A 20,060-nucleotide genomic window follows, 5' to 3' on the forward strand; every position below is an offset into this window, starting at 1 on the left:
AACACAAGAGGAGAATGAATGAGGAACTCCTTGCGCTGCTTAACCATCATTTGACGCATCACCGCTGTCAAACCCACAGGATTTAACCATGGTGAGACCGGAAAAGGAATTCCCTTCAAAATAATTGTCCAATTCTTCTAATGTGATTTAATATATTGAAATATCATCACGCAGATGAATAATGGTAATAATACAAATAACATAATTACAAAATAAACAATTTTCCAAATTGTTTTTTTTAGCGTAAAACATTAGTTGGTGCATACTAGAGCAGGTCAAAACTTTCCAGGAACAATACACTGTTTGTTATATTTTCTTGACCTCGACATGGCTCAGGAGATTAAAAAAAATAACACAACAGACCTTGAGTGCAAACTAGATGTCTCATATTAGCATGCACAATAGGTCTGTATTTTTGTTAAAATATTTTTGGTTTTCATTCAGTGAAGTTACTTAAAGTGGTAGAGTAACCAGGCATTGTAATGTGGAAACTGAAAAGTAGAATGCATAGTGAAATAAAACTACTCCGAAAAGTACTTTTACACCTCTGGATCGAATATGTAGTCTTTTGCCACATCACAACCACAAACATTTTTAAGAGATAAAACAATACAAACTACAACATCATTTTGGCCTTGTAGAATTTTTTTGGTTTTGCTACTTGGCAGCTTTAAACATCTAATCTTGGATTCAAATTGGATGGAGAGTGTCTGTGAGATATGATGCGTCTTGTGAAATCTGTGACAAGACTTTTCAAGTCTATCATCTATGACTATAGAAAAGTCTTGTGTTATTTACTAGACCTATTGTGCATGCTAATATGAGACATCTAGTTTGCACTCAGGGTCTGTTGTGTTATTTTTTTAATCTCCTATGACAAGACTTGAAAAGTTGGTTGTTATGACGACTTGAAAAGTCTTGTCATAATAGATTCTCACTTTGATTTATCTATGGACATTCAAAAGATTATCTTAACACACAATTGTGGTTTGATCTAAAGCATTACACTGTAGCTCTGGTTGTATGTTTAGGGTTTGTTTTCTGTCTGGAAGACTTCAATACGTTTTAGGTTTTCTTTCAGCAGAGGTCCATGTTGGCTTCATCCATCTTCCCTATTCTTGTTGAGGAAAATCACCTCCAGTGTATCCATGGGCCTGCTGCCTCTCTGTTTAATGTGCAGAATAGATTAATTAATACTGAGATTAAAGTACACAAACATGGACTCAATTTACTAGTTAAATGACTTCTAAAGGCATTTGGGTTTGATGGATTGCATTTAGGGGTTTCTTAGTAAAGTTGGCTGATAGCAATGCAAACCACAGTTTTCATATTTTGTGCATGTTGGTAAGGAAAATAAAATCCCAGCGAAATGCATACACCAGGTTATTGGTTGTAACTTGACAAAATGTGAAAGTTAAAAGCGTAATACACTATTATGTTGCAAGACACTAGTAATTTGAGCAGAGCTCAAATAAAGCAACTGTCTGCTACAGTTTGACACAACATATTATTTCTGTAGCTATACTCACTGTTGCATAGCATGTAGCAAGCAGAAATTAACAATAGACGCCATATTTAGAACGGGTTTCGATTTAATTTTATACACGGCACTCATTTAAATTTGAGTGCCGGTGATTTATTTTGAAATTGAAACCGGAATCTGCCTGTCAGCGTACCTTATTTGACGCTAATATGACTTCAGAACAATGGAAATTGAGAGAGGATCTAGGATTCACAGCATCTGAACACCAGATCTCCCTTGGTGTGTTAAAAACTGAACAGAATATCACAATCCAAACTATTAAACAAAGAGCTCATAGTGAATAGAAGGATAGAAGCTACCAAGTTGTAAAGACACGTGATACATCTGAGTTTCCAACAAATTCCTTGTTTAACATACAGTAATGTAATGGGAGGCTGTATTAAACTAGACTTTTACTGCACCCTACCAGTAACTAATAACTGACATTTCAGACAGACCAATCAGGCTCGAGGATAAGAAAGCGCTGGCCAATCCGCGATGAGAATCTTTTCGCGGCTAAGTTTCTTGCCAGCATAGTAGCGAGAAGAAAAAAAGTTATCTAAGATTAAGGTACTGCTTAGCTAAATATATTTTTGTAACTTATTCACTTTTACGTCGCGTGTACTTATGAGTTTTTGGTAGCTGTCCGCGTAGTGGTTAGTAATGTTGTGTCTTATACATTTTTACATTTTCAAAGCGTCATTTACCGATACTTCTGTTAGCAATTAGCTCCGCTATTGAGCTGGATTTTCTGTGGCTAGTTGTAAAATATATTATATATCGTTGGATGTTTGAGGTCGTAAAGAGTTAACTTGACAGTTTTTACAGTATGCATTTTTTTTTTTACATTTAATGCCAAAGATTTACTGATTTTGTTATATCTACGATCAATTTCCCGTTTTATGATATTTAAAAATACGCTAACCAGTCAATCCATAATCTCTTTCAGCTAAAATGGAAACTGGAAGCTCAGACAGGTAGTTACCCGAACCTATGCTTCAAATCTTCTATTCTTCTAGAATATAAATACTTTTGTACAATTTGTACAAATTAGTAATCTTAATAGGATTACTAATTGTGTTTTATTTTTGTTGAGATTTGTCTTAATTCTGTCTTTTTTTGGTTAGCCTTGAAGAGTTGGATCTTTCCTCAGAATCTGGTAGCATCTATGAATCTCAGACAAAAGCCAGAAAGCGAAGTAAACAGTCACTTCCTGCACCCCAGGTAAATATTTTTGTTTTGTAGTAATTAATTTCTCAATAAGTTTGTCAAGGAAATGGTATGTATGATTCTTGCCCTTTCTGGAAAAGTGAGTTAGGGATTTAATATTATTTTCAGGTCTGGATAAGTCTGGAAAAGTAAAATTAGAGTATGGAAACATATTTGTACTTTTTTTTCTGTTCACCCATTAATCCATCATTATTTGGCCATCAAACTCTTCATTTTCTTACAATCTGGGTTGTTTGCAGGTTTTGTATTCAAGCTCCAACCCATAAAAATATGCCTGCCTTTTGTCCTGTCGGGTTTCTATTGAAAAACTGGCTAAAAAAAGAACAAAGAGATGTAAAAAATTTAAAATGGAGAAAAAGTAAGGACTTTTCACATTGTGAAAATTGTTTAGGTTTCCTGTTTCAATTTTGATATTATTAATTTACCCAATGGAGCGATCATTTTCAGTTGCTATGAAAGGTCAAAATTGTGGTCTCCTGCTGTTGTAGATGCCTAGAATAGGACACAGTTGCTCCCAGCTCACAATATATTCCTAAATAATTCTCTTTCATGTAAAGCCACCAAAGAGACCCAGGCGTAATGCTGCATTGAGAGTGAGATCCAGTACCAGTAGCAGCCCCATCACGGACCCTTCTGACCCCTCCCAGCAGCAGCCATCGCCGTCCCAAGGGACATCCAGAAAGCTGTCCTCTAGACGTGTGACGAGCGAGGAGAGCCAGGGGATCAGCGCGAAAGATATCTATGATGCTGTGCGCTCTGGAAAGAGTGCCATGGTGGTGAGTACGAGGTTGTGAGGAAGCAAAAAGCTCACTGAGGAGGGGGGAAGGTAATGATTATGATTCGGACTTCAACATGAAGGGAGGGCGGTGCTAAAGGAGACATATGTAATGGAAAGTGAAACAAGCTGACAAAAAGAGAGGTGATTATGTGCTGTCAGTGGCTGACTGATGTGGCCTTAAAGAATTGCCTTTGATAAGCAAAGAGGGAGGGAGAATCTCGTTGGGTCACACAGTCAATGATTGACAACACTGACCATCCCCACTATTGTTCTGCTATTGTCTGTTCTGGGTAAAGACTAACAGGTTAGATCCACATAACAAAAAGAAAGGAACTAAATCTGCATAGAACCCAAGTAAATAGTTTGATACATATATGTATAAAGTTACAGATAAGTAAAAAAAAAATTATACACTAAATCTGAAATCTACGCTGTTATTGTAAATTGATTCTGTCTGATTTGATGTGTGTGCGGCTTCCTGTCGATCCAAAGACGGTGGTGGAGGAGTGGTTGTGCAGCTACAAACAGAGCCGAGAGGAAGGCTTGCTGGTGCTCATCAACTTCATTGTTCTGTCTTGCGGATGCAAAGGTCAGAGGTTAAATGGGAGGCCAGGGAGATACTGGTTTCTATGTTGAGGGGTCACAGTTTAGAGATTTTTTTTCTCCATTTGCAGCTCAGGTTGTCATCTGTGGTATTGATCTGAAATGTATCTTGTAGTCATGGACTTTATTTAGATTATAATGTAGACCTTTTTGTTCAGGTGTGGTGAGCAGAGAGATGTATGAAAGTATGGAAAATGCTGAAATTATCAGCACACTAACAAAGGAGTTCAATGAGGTAAGACGGAAAACAAATGCTCGGTTTATGAGTTACATTTGGCTAAATATCAACAGTAAAACTGTTTATACATGTTTGCAAGTGAATCTTTTTCTGCCTTCTTTGTTTAATTGTAGCTGGAATTAGATTCAGAAATCTAGTCATCTCTCTGTCCCATGGGATTGTGATCCAAAAGATGGCGCACAGCGTGTTTGGAAAAAGCTAATTACAATCTAATGTTGATAAATGAACTCATTAATTAGTTAATCATCACTGTTTTTGTTATTAGCAGAATAAACCACAGGCTCCATATTAATATACGAAACAGATTGCAGAATATTAGATGTTTCATTTGTCTGCAGCTGATTGGTTTGTGATTTGTTCTCGTCTTTGGCCAGGATTCTGTGAACTACCCACTGATCACCCCCGGTCCTCAGTTTAAGCGTTTCAAAGCCGGTCTGTGCGAGTTTGTTCGGATCCTGGTCCACTCATGTCGCAATAGTCTAGTTTACGACGAATTTCTCTTCCCTTCCCTGCTGGCTCTGCTCACCGGTTTGTCTGACTCCCAGGTCAGAGCCTTCAGACACACCAGTACCTTACTAGGTAAGCACACCAGAACATCACAGGTAAAAAGAAAAATGGTACCTCACCTGATTCTTACTGTTTTGAATCCATATACAGTACCTTACGTGTCACTAAACATTTTTACGTTAACAAAGTAGCAGATTATAGTGAAGTGTAATTAGATGTTTAAATATATATATACATATAATCCCCTTTAATCTGATTTGTCTTAATAAAATTCAGTGAAAATAACATAGCCTTCAGATCTAGACAGTCTCAGAACTAAATCCAGTTGGGACTTTTGGCGTTCCATCCAATCTGACTGAGCTTGAGGTATTTTGTAACAAAAAACTGGGTACAAATTTCAAGATGTACAAACCCAGCTGGGACTGCAGTGAAGGTTCATTCTAAAAACTTTGGGTGCTGAATGCCAAATCTCACCTTTTATACACCAATTTATGTCGGTCCATTAAAAAAAATCCTATAAAGCAAATTGTTTTAAGTTGTCATAATGTGATTGCCTTCAAGGTGTATGAATGTTTTTCAGATTTTAGATTTTTAGATATTATTTTTCTGTGTTCTGTTTTAGCCATGAAGCTGATGACGGGGTTGGTGGATGTGGCTGTGGCGGTATCGGTTCAGCTGCAGACCACACAGCGGCAGTGCGACATCGAAAACAGCAAGAGTCCCTGTGATCGAGGCTCAGACCGACTGGAGGAACTGAAGACTGCCATCAGAGAGGTAAAACACTCAAATGCTGTCTTAGCCATAGAATATGACATTGTTATATTGTGAAGACTTTGAAATCAGTAATGATTTTTACCACAGAAGAAAGGCTCTGATATGGCTAATATTCTGTGCCGTAGACTTATCTGCTTAATAAACTTAGCTTCTATGTAGCAAAATGAAATTGGCCTGAGTGCTGTTTTCATCGTTCTTCACAGAAGCTTCAAAAATCACACAAACTGATTAAAATTTGTTCAGAAGTATTGTTTAATCTAGCTGTACTACTGGAGTCATGTCATCAAATTAGACCATAATCTATTTGTTTTTCTAAATGCTTTGAATTAGAGATGTGCCGGTCAGGTTTTTTCCTGCCGACCACCCATGAGGGCCGATCACCGATACCGATCACATAATTATTATTTTTTTAATCATAAGCACTACCGGTTTCATTTTGTGGAAAAAGTAACCATGAATTCACCTTAATTTAGACAAAAACTTGTTTTTAATCGCTTTTTCCAAGAAAAAGACAAAACAGGCAGTGTGCAAATTGTACTGCTATCGGTAATACTATCTTTAACAGATTGAAAACATATGAAGGCTCTGAAGAGGCTAAATAATGCAAAAAGTCAAAATAAAACCTCTCAACATTGCCAAAGAAATTCAAGTATAAAACTTAACATTCAAAGGCAAATACAGGTTCCATTACAATAAAGACCCACCTTAAGCCACCTGAGTTACTGAATGAAAACTTCCTGTTAGCATGGCGGCTAGCTGATTACTGCTAGTTCTGATTGGTTGTTTCTGACTGAGCGGAGTAATTATGCAGAACAGGGAGGAGGCAAAGGAGATGGATTATTTTTTTTAGAGATTATCTGTCTCATGTTTGAACAGCGAAAGTTTTAATACGTATGTAAAATGTATTTTTTTAAGTTAGATGCTGCAGCTTTAAACAGAGGTTCGGTGTGAGAGTCACTACCAGGTGGAGCAGAAGCGGTGCTCCGTCTGTGAAATATTACTACCTGTAGCGCGGAGCAGCGGTTCAACAGCGATAGCAGAACCAGCGTCTTACATCGCAGCTCGAAGACTTAAATAATTTTGCGGGTTATTTCCGACCGTCATGCTAATCCGGGTGAGTGTTTGTAGCTGCGCGCTGCTTTACCTGCTGTCTGATCCTCCATATGTCTTTTTTACTGCAGTGAGCCTCGAAGTAGCCAAACTCCGTCAAGTATGGCATTGTTTTGATGCCATATTAGATTCGTCGTGTTGATGCATTTTCACCTGCTTCACCCCACGTGCTTCAATTTTCTGCCGCAACACGCAAACTTCCCCATTCACTCAGTGCGTTATAGTTCCACATCGCTTAGGATTTATTGCTGCGCGTTTGCGCAGTGTGAAAGAAAGAGGAGACCAGCTGCACAGGCAGGCTGAGAAATGAGATGCAGGTGATCAGTTTGTGTGATCGGCAACAAGAGACCGTGATTGGCGATCACGGATCATACACTTTTTCACAGAAATCGGCCGATTATGATCGGTGGCCGATCGATCGGCACACCTCTACTTTGAATATTTAACATTAATGTTAATGTCATTAAAGAGCTCAAGTGGTATAAATAACAAAATTCTAAAAGCTCATCACAGGATCTGCAGCAGAGTTCTGCTTATGTTCGTATGAATGTGAATGCCTTACCAATCAGAAAGAGGCTTCAATAGTTTTAGTTTTAGGGGAACAAAGCAAGAAGGAAACCTCTTCTCTTAGAGAATTTTTTTATTTCAAAGATGAATAAAAGATAAAACTATATATGAATTTGTCAATATCAACTGTTAAGGAGTTTTAATGCAGAGGAAAATGTGATAACATTGTGATTGTAATCTTACTGTAAAATAGCTGCTCTATCTTTGAAATTCATATCTTAAAGATTAATAATAAAAGAGGTAATTGTGTTACTTCACATAATTTTTATCTCAATCCTGATGTTTCTGAATTCTGTGAAACATCTATGATCTTTGGTTCTGAGAATTAAACTCTGTTTTTAAAGCTAATAGTTCTATGAGCAGGGAGAATGCTTAAGCAATATTGTATAAATGTAGTAGAGGAGAAAACCTGGGAGTCCTGCATTACTCTGTATCTGATGTCTCTGTGTGTGTTCATATCTATGTCTTATGTTTTTGATGTAGCTGCAAGAGAATCGAGCGGAACTCTCATTCATGATGAACGCCACCTTCCGTGGCGTCTTTGTGCACCGCTACCGTGACCGACTGGCAGACATCCGTGCGGCGTGTATTGAGGAGTTGGGACTTTGGCTGAAAACGGATCCTGATAACTTCCTCAATGACAGATGCTTGAAATATCTAGGATGGACGTTGCATGACAAGGTAAACACAGATGTGGTGAAACAGAAGGTGGAACATGGGTTTTCTCTTTGCTCCAGAAGCATTTTAGATGATCAGGCATTGAAGATGTCTGTCTGGAGCTCCCTACTGGCCAAAAAGCAGAAACAATAAAAAATATTTTGTTCAACTTTTGACTGCAGATAAGCAGAGACAACACAAGGCCGGTTCTTTGTTTCAAAGTAATCTCTATCCACACTCCAGTGACTTTTCCTTGGAGTTTTCTTTGGCAGTGTTTCATCTATTCATCAAGATTTCTTTTTTTGGCCTATTTTGTGAGAATCATGTACACAAAGAGAAACAGCCTTTCACAACAGGCTTCCCTGAGTGTGTGTGCAAGATGCAGGAAAGCATGTTACTGTACTTTTGTTTTCTATTTTCTTGCAGCAAAGTCCAGTGCGTCTGAAGTGTGTGCATGCCCTGCAGGGTCTGTACCAGGAGAAGGAGTTCATTGGCCGCCTGGAGCTTTTCACCAGCAGATTTAAAGTGAGCTATCCCTCTGGATTGGACTCGCGCCCTATTTAATGCCTGTTTTCTTCCCCTGTTCTTCCCCCCCAGTCTGCATCTGTCTTTTCTGTCTGCTTCTTTTCTCAACATCTGTCTCCCATCTATTGTTTGCGCTTTTTGTTTTGTCTCTACTTTGCTGCCTGTCTGTGTTTCTCCACCCATTTTTTGGAGCCTTCTCTCTGTATTTTAATGCCTATTCATTTTTTTTCCCGTCTTTGCACCACTTCTGTTTGTTGGTATGGTCCCATCCTTTGTCTGGGCTTGTGCCTGGTTGTGTTAATTGCCGCCAATTACCCATAGATAATAAGCCCTTCTCAAATACACGAAAACCCTCTTAAGCCACATGTGCTGCTGTAGATAAATGGTCTCTTTTTCTGTCATGGCTTACATCCTAATCAGCGAGTAAGTGTGTGTGTGGGTGCATTTATGCATATTATTTATCAGTTTGTTTAACTGCTGGCACGATTGTACGTTTATCTCTGTGTGTGTATTGCGGTGCATAACTGAATTTCTGTGTGCTCAGGAAAGGATTCTCAGCATGGTGCTGGACAAAGACCCAGACGTGGCAGTGGAAGTGGTCAATCTGTTGCTGATGATCCAACAGTGAGGGCTTTCTCTGTCTCTGAGGGTTTCTTTGTTGATGTAACGCAGGAATATTTTTAGTAGATTAAAAAAAGACAGATGATGCTATCTTCATTTAAATTGTTTAGAGTTTTAATTCTGATCTTCAATAAAAACAGTTACAATTATCAGCTTTTTACAGAAGATTAATAGAAATTTCACATTTGCTGCCCATAGTTTTTTTTTTGGTTTTTTTAACACATCTGATTTTGGAGGCAAGCCAAGTCCCCCCACATCCCACCTTATAATCCATAACATCTGAACAATCTGTTATCAGAATCTGATGTCTTTGTCCAGGAACTACACAATCAGAGCTTTACAGGTGCATATAAGGGTGATGGCTTTATAATGTCCTCTTAAAAACAAAACTCATAGCAGTCATAGTAAGATTTCTAACCATTTATAAAAATGTGTGATTATTTCAGTAATGAAAAAGATAAGCACCTTTTAGGTTTAAAGTTGTTGCCTTTATTTTCTGTACAGTCCCTCACAAAAGTAGAATAGAATAGAAATAGCCTTTGTTGTTGCACAGTGAGGAAATTCAGGTGTAATATCGGTGAAGTGACAGGTGTTTGAGTCACACAGAGATAAAAGTATAAAATATGCACAAAAAAAATACATTAAGAGTAATGTACAGTAAAGCAAAATTCTAATATAAAAAACTGAAATTGGGTAATGCAATCTGAGAAATATGCCACTGAGTAGAGGTGGATGATATTTTAATAAAGTTAAAAAAAAATGAGCATGTATATTTATTTGTGCATTAAAAGCAGACTACTTACAATTTGTAAAAAATAAAACTACCAACAGAAATGTCGTTTAAATGAGTAAAACTGGAAATACCAGTAGTGATGTAAACAAAGGTTCTCCAATATTGTTCCTTTGTGCACTCAGGATGCAGATTGCTTAATCTGAAGAGCACAAAGGAGGGTTGGACTCTTGGCTGCTTCTGTCCAGCCTGTCAGCTCAGGTGGACGGCTGTGTTTTGGTATCTTCAATTTTGGGATGACTAAACAATTGTTTGTGGGATGTTTTAAAGGTTTTGAATCTATTCTGGACTCTAACCCTGCTTGAATCTTTTCCACAAGTTAATTTTAACTTATCTGATGTATTCCTATTTATTATTTTGTCGACTTCTGCTGGGAGTTGCTTGCACTGGTTTTTATTTAGGGGCATTAAAATAAATGGAGATAAAATTAAAAGCATATAAGTTATATATGAAAAAAATAAAACCATGTCTCCGTCCACTTACTTCCACTTTATAAATATGAACTATTTTATGTTCTGCTATCACATAGAGTATGTTAAAGTTTGACATTCTAACATGTAAATACTTTTCCAAGTCAAAGTTTTTATTTTCAGAGTTTAGACTTTTATCTTACATTGTTGAATGGCTTTTCTTTTGACTCATTGATTAAATGGTTTGGAATTGACTGCGTTGCCTGTTTGTTTTGACACTTGCAGCAGCACAGAAGACGACTTGATGGAGGAGGAGTCCGGCCACATCTACCCCCTGGTTTATGCTTCGCACCGAGGCCTGGCGTCTGCAGCCGGAGCCTTCCTCTGCCACAAGTATGTTCCATGTCGTAAGAATCGTTAACTCCTACTGATTCTACTAGCATTGAAAGTGGTTTCTCTTTTTTAAGCAGTTGATCTTTGAATACGTTCTTCATTTTCCTCTTAGTAAATACTATTTACTAGTTTGTTTATGTGTGACAGGCTGAAACGTGTGGTTACTAGTCAAAGCCAGGATGACGATGATAAAAGCAACAATGCAGCGTTTTTTCAAATACTCATCTCCTTCTACATACAGAGTGAGGTAGCCATTTTGTTTTTGTGATCTCTTTATTTATGTCTCTTGCTTCTCCTGAACTGATGTTCTCAAGGTGTTTTTTCAGTTCCTTTTTCCCCCTCATGAATCCTATATTTTCTTATTTTTGTAATTGAAGTCACAATTTTGTATTTTCAAACATTGGAGCGGTTTAATCTGAATTGTTTATGCAACAGTTCCATGAGCACGGTGCGTACCTGGTGGACAGTCTGTGGACTGTGGCCGGCTCCGAGCTTAGAGACTGGGACACCATGACGACTTTACTGCTGCAGGATTCTGGTGAGGAGTGTTAAGGGTGTGAGTTACTCAAGCTGTATGTGCAAAGATACTTTTAACTCCATGCATCATTTCTATTTTGATTCTACATTCTTTTTTTTGTATAGTTGCCAATGATAGTATCTGTTCTGGGAGGTCATCTCTTTTCATCTTTTCGTCTTTGCCTTCTTGTTGCCAGGTCTGATGTATGAGGAGGAAGGGGCGCTCCTGGAGATCATGATATGTGCCATCAGAGAGGCAGCTGAGGCAACGCCACCAGCTGGGAGAAGTCAGGGCAAAAAGGTGTGAATAAATGTTTGCAATAGCTTTATTATTTTGTTTTCACAATCTAGTTTTAAAATTGTAGATGTTTTCCACACTGCGTTTACTCAAACACATACAAAAATTGTGGTTACATTTTGTCTCCTCTGAACTTCTTTTTGACACATATTAGATCCTGAGTATGAAGCTGAAGAAGATTCAGGAACAAGACAGGACTCGCATTACCACACATTTCATCCCTGTGCTACCGCAGCTGCTTTCCAAGGTGCACAGCTGAACTCATTTACGATACTTTATTTTTATGTACCCTAATAGAACATTGTTTTAATGCAAAACTTTAATCTGCTTGCAGTACTCAGCTGATGCAGAGAAGACGAGCCTTCTCCTCAGAGCTCCTCTTTACTTTGATCTGCACATGTACAGCAGCACTCAATGGCTTGAAAAGGTAAGGAAGAGGTCATAAATGGCCTCACCAGATTTGTGAAGTCATAGAAATGCATGCTTCATTTTCTTGATCCATCCTTGTTTCTCTCAGCATCTGGACCTGCTGCTGTCCCAGATTTGCACCATCGTGAAGAAGCATACGGACGCTGCCGTGCTGCAGGCCTGCGCCCTCCTGGTCAGCACCCTCTGCTCAGAGAGCCACACCTTCTCCTCCCGCGCACACCTGGTCTTCAGTCAGCTGATGGACGAGCTGACTGAATGCTTCAACTCCTACCTGAGCGACTTACTGCAGGTTCGAAAATCTCTGTGAGAAGCCCGCATACCACGAGATGCAGCTTTATAAGCACCTCTATGTTTTGAAAAAGTGAAGATAATAAAGAAGAGCAGACTGGCTCTTATTTCCTCTTTCAGCCTTTCAGTCGGTGTGTTTTATTACTTAGGGTGCAGCAGATGAGGATGGAGTATACAATGCAGCTTCAGCCTTGAAAAGGATTGCTGCCTTGTGCAGGTGAGCTCGTATAATAGACGAGCTTTGTACTGACGATGCTTTTCATTAGAGATGCGTTTGACTCTAAGCTTTGTGTGTTTTCAGTGCCAAGGACCCGACTAGATGGGAGCTGCTTGATTCCTGCATGGAGCTGCTGAAAAACAGGATAGAATCCTTGGATTTTGACACTGAGGTTCAAAGCAACATTTTATCTGATGATATAAAGGTTGATCAGGTTGATTAGGATTTTACCTCATGACAACGATGCTTAAGGCAGTGTAATGAAATGTCAGATATGGCATGTATGTCATAGCTTCAAAGCCCTACAATCGAAGTTAGCTAGAATAATAATAATAAAGTTGACTGTTGTTTTTTTCCTCTGTCTTCCATTTGAGACATGTTCTTTCAAGTCTGAAGGAGTTGCAGGAAGCCTTTTTTTCAATTTAAACAAATCTCAGCAGAAGCTATTTTTGACTTGTTTCTGTGTGATTTCAGCTCTTGGTGGCGGCTTTGAAGTGTGCAGCTTTTCACCTCATGTGGGCAAAATTGAATGCAGTCAACCTGAATCCAGCTGAGGTGCTTGTTTCTATTTTTAAATAGAATTTACTCTGATTTAAGTCTAGCATTTTTCCTTTTACAAGCAGCCTTTATTCTGACAGTATCTGCATTAGTTTAAGCCAAATAACATGGTGCAGATTATGTCACAGCCAGTTTCAGTCTGTTAGTGGAGATCTTGGCTGTTTGTAGAGCCATTATGTGTCAAAACAATTGACCAGATATTTTACCAGCAAGCAAATCATGCAAAAAGTCTTTAAACGTCTGAAATCACAGGATCATTTTATATACCCTGACTGTGCATTAACTCATTCATTATTGCATAATCCAACTCATCTTTCATCTCTAATCTTCACGTCTTATCTCTCTCGTTAAAGACAAATGCACTCAATATTATTCACCCTAGTTAATTGTCCAAGTTAACATTTTCCTATATTACTCAAATATGCAAGTTTTTCTCACTTGAAATACTTCATCAAAAATATATCAATCATTAATTAATTGTTACTCACATGCAAATATCTTTGAATTACCGCCTCCTACTTTGACTTTCCTAATGCTGAAGATATAGAGTCCAGTGACTGAGACATTTATGTTTTTAACAATTATTTTACTGTTTAACTATAATGTTTTATAATTACAATCTTTCTTTCTCTGTTGTTGTACCTCTATTTCTAAACTTTTTTCCCAGGATGACTTAACGCATCTTAGGAAAAAGGTGCGTTTGTTTTGCAGAATCTGCCAGACTTGTTTGTCTCTGGACCAGACTGAGATAAGGGATCAGGTAAAAGCTTGATGAAAATGAGTATCATCCTCTTTGTGCTGACTGCATAGCCTGAAAGTAAAGTTAAAACACTTCAACTTTAATAGAAATTGCCAATAAAAAGTATTGACTAAATCTAAATCAATGGCCAATTCCAATCTACTGATATTAGTGTGTTTGTGGATCTTGAATTTTACTTGGTAAAACTAGAATCTGAAAAAGTCAATTTTCTGTTTATCTTCCCATCCTTAGGCATTTGAGCTGCTGTGTGACCTGCTGCTGCTGTATGGAGCAGTTTCTGTCCGCGGTGAGCCGGTCGTCCGGGCGCTGGTTCACCTGCCGTCCGACTCTCTGCGCGCTGAGTTGGCGTCTTTTCTCCTGGACTACGTCTTCAACGACAGCGAAAATATCGAACTTGATGGTACTTTTATACCAACTTGTCTCACAGTGCCAGCTCGGACCTGTGACAGTTCCAGCAGCAGTTTAAGTGAAAAAGAAGGCTATTTTCTCAGATCAGCCTTTGCGCATTTTTCACTTTTTCATGTTTTCTTTCTGAGCATTTTTCTGAGCATCATATTCCTCCCAACACCAGTAGATTCTAGGGTGGAATATATTTATGTGCTGTTTGTTTCTGCCTTATAAACATCTGAATACTCTAATCAGAAAAATAGCCTCACATGATCTTATATTATATGCCTTATTTTTTAATGTTGTCTAACCCTAGCTCTCGGATTTTTAGATGAAGGCTTGGAGAAGAAGGTGGCTCTTCTTCAGAAGAAACGCAACCAGCTGGGTGGCTACTGTAAGCTGGTCCTCTACGGCGTCCTGGACCTGTCTGCTGCCACCAATGTCTTCAAGCACTACAGCAAGGTGGAGTAATAATCTTTATAATGTGTGTTCAGCTCGACTGAATGCTTTGCCTTTTTAGTCCTGAATCATTCTTGGTTGAATTAGCGAGATTTGGAAAACCTACTAAAACTAATTAATATCGAAGAGGATGTGTGGAAAGTGGAGGAAGGTGATAAAATCTGTTTTGGAACAAGCGAGGTGCAGAAGATGAGTCATGGAGAACAGCGGCTAAAACAAGCATCCATGACGTGAACGGAGTGGATTATTTGCACCGTCAGACACTTACAATTAAAGTGCCTTGACATTTTGTCATATCTGATTTCTTGCAGTATTTTAAAGATTTTGGTGACATCATAAAGGAGACGGTGAGCAAGAGCAAGCTCATCAACCCCATACAGAGCGCCAAGATCGTGTGCCTCAGCCTGCAGCAGGTGTGCTCCTCATTCCACTGCTATAAAGGGTGGGAGTAGTTGGCAGCATGTGTACAGAAAGAAAAAAGTCAAACAAAGATTGTGTGTGATGAAAGATGTGCACACTGTACTGACTTGTGCCCATTTAGGAAACTAAAAACAGTTGATGTAGTATTGTTTCTGTTACAGAAAATCTATTTTCTTTGCAGATTAATATCTAATACCTTAATTCAGTGGTTCCCAAACTTTTTCTCCTGCGTGGGTTTTCTCCGGGTACTCCGGTTTCCTCCCACAATCCAAAAAACATGACTGTCAGGTTAATTGGCCTCTCCAAACTGCCCCTAGGTGTGAGTGTGAGTGTGTGTGTGCATGGTTGTGTGTCCTGTGTGTCTCTGTGTTGCCCTGCGATGGATAGGAGAAGCAACTTCACACAGAGAACAGTCTGTTGCACAACTCTGCAGCCAAACAGAATGCCACTATTGTTTCAAACAGAAGATGATTAATGGGTTGACATTTTAAACTGCCTGTTCCATCATAATTAGCAATTAGTGTGATTAGACCGGTTAGCACTGTTGCTAGAGGTCCTTGTGTACTTTTACAATGGAGTAAATGGATAAGTAACTATAATAATCCAAAAATTTGCAACATCGCGTAATCCAACTTGTTCCTCATGAGAAATAATGAAGTCTCTTCAAAACAAAACTCAAACCTCTTTTTTAGTAGAATTACAGCCATTTTTTGAATCACACTTGTTATTCAGCTGAACTGAAAGCCGGTGCACCGTGTCTGTGTATTCCTGCATACACATTAAAGGTTTCACTATGGAGCGTGTTTATGTAAAGTCATGCCTGTGTGTGCTCAGCTGTTCTCCGAGATGCTTACGGAGGGCCACGACCAGCAGGATTTCACCGAGATTAGAGAGTTGGCTCGAAAGCTGGCCATGAGCTTTGGCGTCGATCTGCGTCGTTCCCGCAAACAGCTGGTGGCCCTGCACCTGTTAGTAACACATTTCTCTAACACACACTATTTCTCTTAGCTTCATAATGCTCTAAGGCAGATTTCAACATGTTTACTTGAATATTTTAACAATTTTAAGTGTGGTATCCTAAGGAGTAATTCTTTTATAGATTTGCTTTTTAGTTTGTGCAATAATCTCTAAAATGTTTTTCTTGTCAGGGATGGGATCCGTTTTGCATTTCGTGTGCCGCAGGAAGGAGAGGTGTGTCCAAACGTGTCGTTCCTAGAAATCCTCAGCGAGTTCAGCTTCAAGTTGCTTGCACAGGACTGCGCCCAGCTGTGAGAACCCCAAAGGACCAACAAGCATTGTTGGTCCTTCATCTGCATTCATACAAACTTAATTACTCTCACATCTAACAAAGTCTGTCTGTGTATCATTCTATGCTGTTAATTGGGAGTTTCAGGAATTTGAAATTGTACCTGGGCTGATTCACCTCTCTCTTCAAAAATGTTTTGTTTTATACAGCCTTGCTGCTGAAAGCAGTTATTATTTATATTCGGAACAACAACAGGTGAATTCATGCAGTGTGAGAGACAGCATGTGTTGTAACACAAGGTTTTACTGATTTAAAAAGGCTAAATGTCACATGACCCTCAGTCTGAGTTTTCCCTCAATAACAACTTCAACACCAAAGAGTGATGTTTTCAAAGTGACCTGGTAATTGTCAGGTATGATGCATCCACTTAAAAGAAAAATATTTGTTTTTGTTTATTTTTTGTTTTTTTGGGCGGGGGGGTTTACCAGCTTTTCACTAGTCAGGATGGGTGAAGCTGAAATGTCTGCTTATAAGCCAATACCAAAATAAAACCCTTTTTTCTCACCTTAACTCCAGGGTTCCAAGGATGCCTCCATTGGTATCAGGTTTAGATTTACTGCTCCTCTTGTTTATCCTTTATCTGCCCTCTTACCGAAATCATTTCAGACATTCAACAAAGAGTCTTCTAGTCTTTGTCCTTGAATCCTGTCGCTCTTTTATTCCCACCCAGAGCCCAGTTTCTGAAATCTGAGTGTCCCAGTGCTGCCCTCTCCTGGCCGTCAGTTAAACTGTATCGCCGTTCTTTGGAGTCTCGCACCTCCAAGTACAAAGATCCAGACGAGGGAAGCAAAGCCGACTCCTCCCCTCCCACACCTGTGACCAAACGCAAAAGGATAACAGCTCAGGGTGACACTGACTTATTTTTGTAGTATTTAAAGAGCAAACGTTTTTGTGATAAAGTAGTCATAAAATGCTTGTTGGTAGACTCTTTTACTTGTCGTATGTCTTGTCCAGGTTCAGCGTCTTGCACCGCCAGAGGTTCACTGTTGGAGAGCAGCAGCATCCAGAGCCACCTTCACACTCCGGCCCTCACTTCAACCGTCCTGAAACGGAGAACCAAACGGGCGACTGCCAAGAAGCCCACGGCCACAGTGTCGGACCGTGGGAACGTCCTGACTGAGCTGGATTCGGAGGATGAGTTCTCCTGCGGGTGAGTTGGATTTTATTATCACAACATCTGCAGCGTTCACCACGTCTCTGTCAGATTGCTGGGAGTTACAGTTGGACGTCTGCCAAAAGCTGCAATTTGGTTTCAGTAAATGACTACCAGGCTCTTTCCCGACCAACAGCAGGCCTGTCTGCCCTCCTTTCTAATTTAATAATAATGTTTCCAGGCAAAAAGGAAAGTGGATATTGAAATAAACCAGGCTGTATGGAATATGGAAATTAGGTTATAAATTCCAGTTGGGTTTTTTTTTTTGTTGCTCCTGCAGGTCCAATATGCGAAAGGTAAAGCCAACCAAACGTGGAAAAGCTTCTTCTGTGCAGACGTCTACACAGCAGGAAGATCTGGATTCTCACCTCAATTTGTAAGGCTGACGTTTGTTTATTTTTGAAAATTTTGTTTTCAGCCATGGAAAAATAATGATTCCCGTTATTGTTACCCAGGCTTTCACTGATTGAGGATGACATTTCAAAAAGGGCTGGGAGCGACATTTCAGGAGAAGAGGAGCCTGAGATAGAAGATTACGAAAGTGACAAAGGATCTGAATTTACACTGGTAAAAACATCAATGTTTTGTAAATAAGTAAAACGTATGTTTTTATGTGTATCGATACATACACATAAAAACATACTTCTTCTGTGTGTTAGTTTTGGACCTGAAATCTGGTCCAAAACTAACATTTGCTACATTTTCAGCTGGTGCAATTCACTTTCACAACGTCTTGTGTCAAACGAACCAAATCCTTCAAAAGTGGCGTCAAATTTTAGCACTCCTACGATTTCTCCTTTGTTTCTGGTAAAAGACCACGAGCCATTTCTCCCTCTAGCACTAGACTTACACATTTGTTTTGGTTGTATTTACCCAGAATGCTATGCGCTGCAGTCTGCTTCTTACATTCACATTCGAACTACACCAAAGTTCACTTCAATCAAACCGGTACTTTGGTTTTTAGGCTGACCCTATTTTGCTTTTTTTTGGGTCCATATCAGAGTTTGATTATGCATTCACACTTCCCCAAATGAACCAGAGTTTGACTATAGTGGAGTAAACGGGGCTGGTGTTGCTGCACTTTAACTATATGCAAGTAGAATGGAAGATGGTTGGTTTGAGCTAAACGCCATGGTGCTGCCCTCAAACTTATTACAACAGATTAAAGCACCAATTTTCAGGAGGGTTTGTGTCTCTTTCTAATGCTTAGAAATATGATGTAGAATATCCCTGTGAGGTTAGAACTCTTCTTCTAGCACCATGTTACAGCAACTTGTTTTTGCTGCTTTAGTTTGTCTACAGGTGGAGAAAAGGGCATGCACCTCAAAATTTCACCCAGATTCAGTGGTGCTGGTTGCCTGGAAACCAAAAAGAAGCAGCACATCTTTTCAAGCTGCAGTGTGAACGAAGAGTAGAGCTTTCTGCTAAAGAAAAGCCCTTATATTAACTGATGCAGAGGAGGAGGAGAAGTGGCTGTGAGCAATATTATTGTAAATGCACAAGAGTCGAGGCGCTTTCAGCTCTTGGGTCTAAATAAATGAAGAGCAGTGTCAGATGCCTGTGGCACTTCTCCTAAAAAATAGGATAAAAAAACAACTTCAGCCAATAGAAATCAGATCTGGAGAGCTATCTTTCCAGATAGAGCTGTGCTGAACCTAAAATTATTATGACTTGGACACAGGATTGAATTCTTTGCAGAGTTTGTGGAATACTGTTTGCTTGGAAATGAGAATATGCATCTGATAACTTTTTTTCCCCCCCTACAGCCGTCAATGCGTCACACCTCGGCCAGCATCCTTGATCAGCTCTTTGACTGAGAACAGTTTAAGTTCATCTCAGCACTTCTGCTTGTTCTGAGTTTGCACCAATCATTTCTGTGAAAAAAACCGCATACATTTTCCAAAATTTGTGAATTATACCTGTTATAGTTTGATTCTGATTACTATTTTTAAAATGTAGAAAATGTTCAGACTACATTTTTAGCTAGATCACTGTCTGCCAACAGTAAGCTAAGTTTTCACCTATTTTGTCGCTACTGCCACTTTGTTCAGCACTAAATAAAATATGATTATTGTTACAAACTTGTTCTAAATGTTTCTGGAAAAATTGCTTGACAGGTGATGCAAATAAAAGTCGCTGCTGTTTTTGTTCAACATTAAACATTCCTCTTATAGTTTTGTATTCAACTGAAAACCAAAAGTTCAACCAAAAGTTGTTGAATTCACCTAAATTAACTTCTCACATTTTTGTTTTAGTTTAGATATAAAAAAAAACCGAGGGGACAGTTTAATGTTTTATTATAAACTACATTTTGGCAAAAATCAATGCAAAAGAAAAGTGTGAATTTATTGAGTTCAAGCTATATTTACTATATAGAAGTAAGCCAGTTTTCAACATCAGTTGTCCTATTGGAGGGATAGTTGTGTATCAAATCCTATTATCACATTTCGCGCCTGTTCTTGTGGTCATGTGACACTCTACCTCCTGCAACTTTCGCGCCATTGCTAAAGCCCGCCTCCTACCGCCGAAAGACGCGACGCGATT

General features: G+C 39.1%; 1 protein-coding gene across 3 annotated transcripts; it reads left to right on the plus strand.

Moving 5' to 3' along the window:
- Positions 1-6: 6 nt before the first annotated feature.
- On the plus strand, positions 7-19,936 carry stag3 (STAG3 cohesin complex component). 3 transcript variants are annotated; one of them, XM_017307180.2, is made up of 32 exons: positions 7-91; positions 2,472-2,499; positions 2,650-2,746; positions 3,310-3,528; positions 4,023-4,119; positions 4,292-4,368; positions 4,746-4,950; positions 5,501-5,652; positions 7,813-8,010; positions 8,413-8,511; positions 9,056-9,135; positions 10,618-10,725; positions 10,873-10,972; positions 11,161-11,263; positions 11,439-11,542; positions 11,694-11,786; positions 11,874-11,966; positions 12,057-12,257; positions 12,406-12,473; positions 12,558-12,645; positions 12,948-13,028; positions 13,699-13,791; positions 14,023-14,191; positions 14,510-14,640; positions 14,949-15,050; positions 15,892-16,025; positions 16,206-16,325; positions 17,034-17,209; positions 17,318-17,513; positions 17,797-17,892; positions 17,972-18,083; positions 19,283-19,936. In XM_017307180.2, exons 2-32 carry the CDS (start codon positions 2,477-2,479, stop codon positions 19,331-19,333), a joined length of 3,666 nt encoding a protein of 1,221 aa, XP_017162669.2. In that variant the 5' UTR covers positions 7-91; positions 2,472-2,476; the 3' UTR covers positions 19,334-19,936. The 3 variants fall into 3 exon arrangements, with proteins under 3 accessions (XP_017162669.2, XP_008418742.2, XP_008418743.2); XM_008420520.3 differs by lacking the exon at positions 7-91 and adding an exon at positions 2,010-2,092; XM_008420521.2 differs by lacking the exon at positions 7-91 and adding an exon at positions 2,057-2,178.
- The last annotated feature ends 124 nt before the right edge of the window (positions 19,937-20,060 follow it).

This window comes from Poecilia reticulata, chromosome 10 (assembly GCF_904066995.2).
Source record: "Poecilia reticulata chromosome 10, P_reticulata-male-v2, whole genome shotgun sequence".
Taxonomy (NCBI): Eukaryota; Metazoa; Chordata; class Actinopteri; order Cyprinodontiformes; family Poeciliidae; genus Poecilia; species Poecilia reticulata.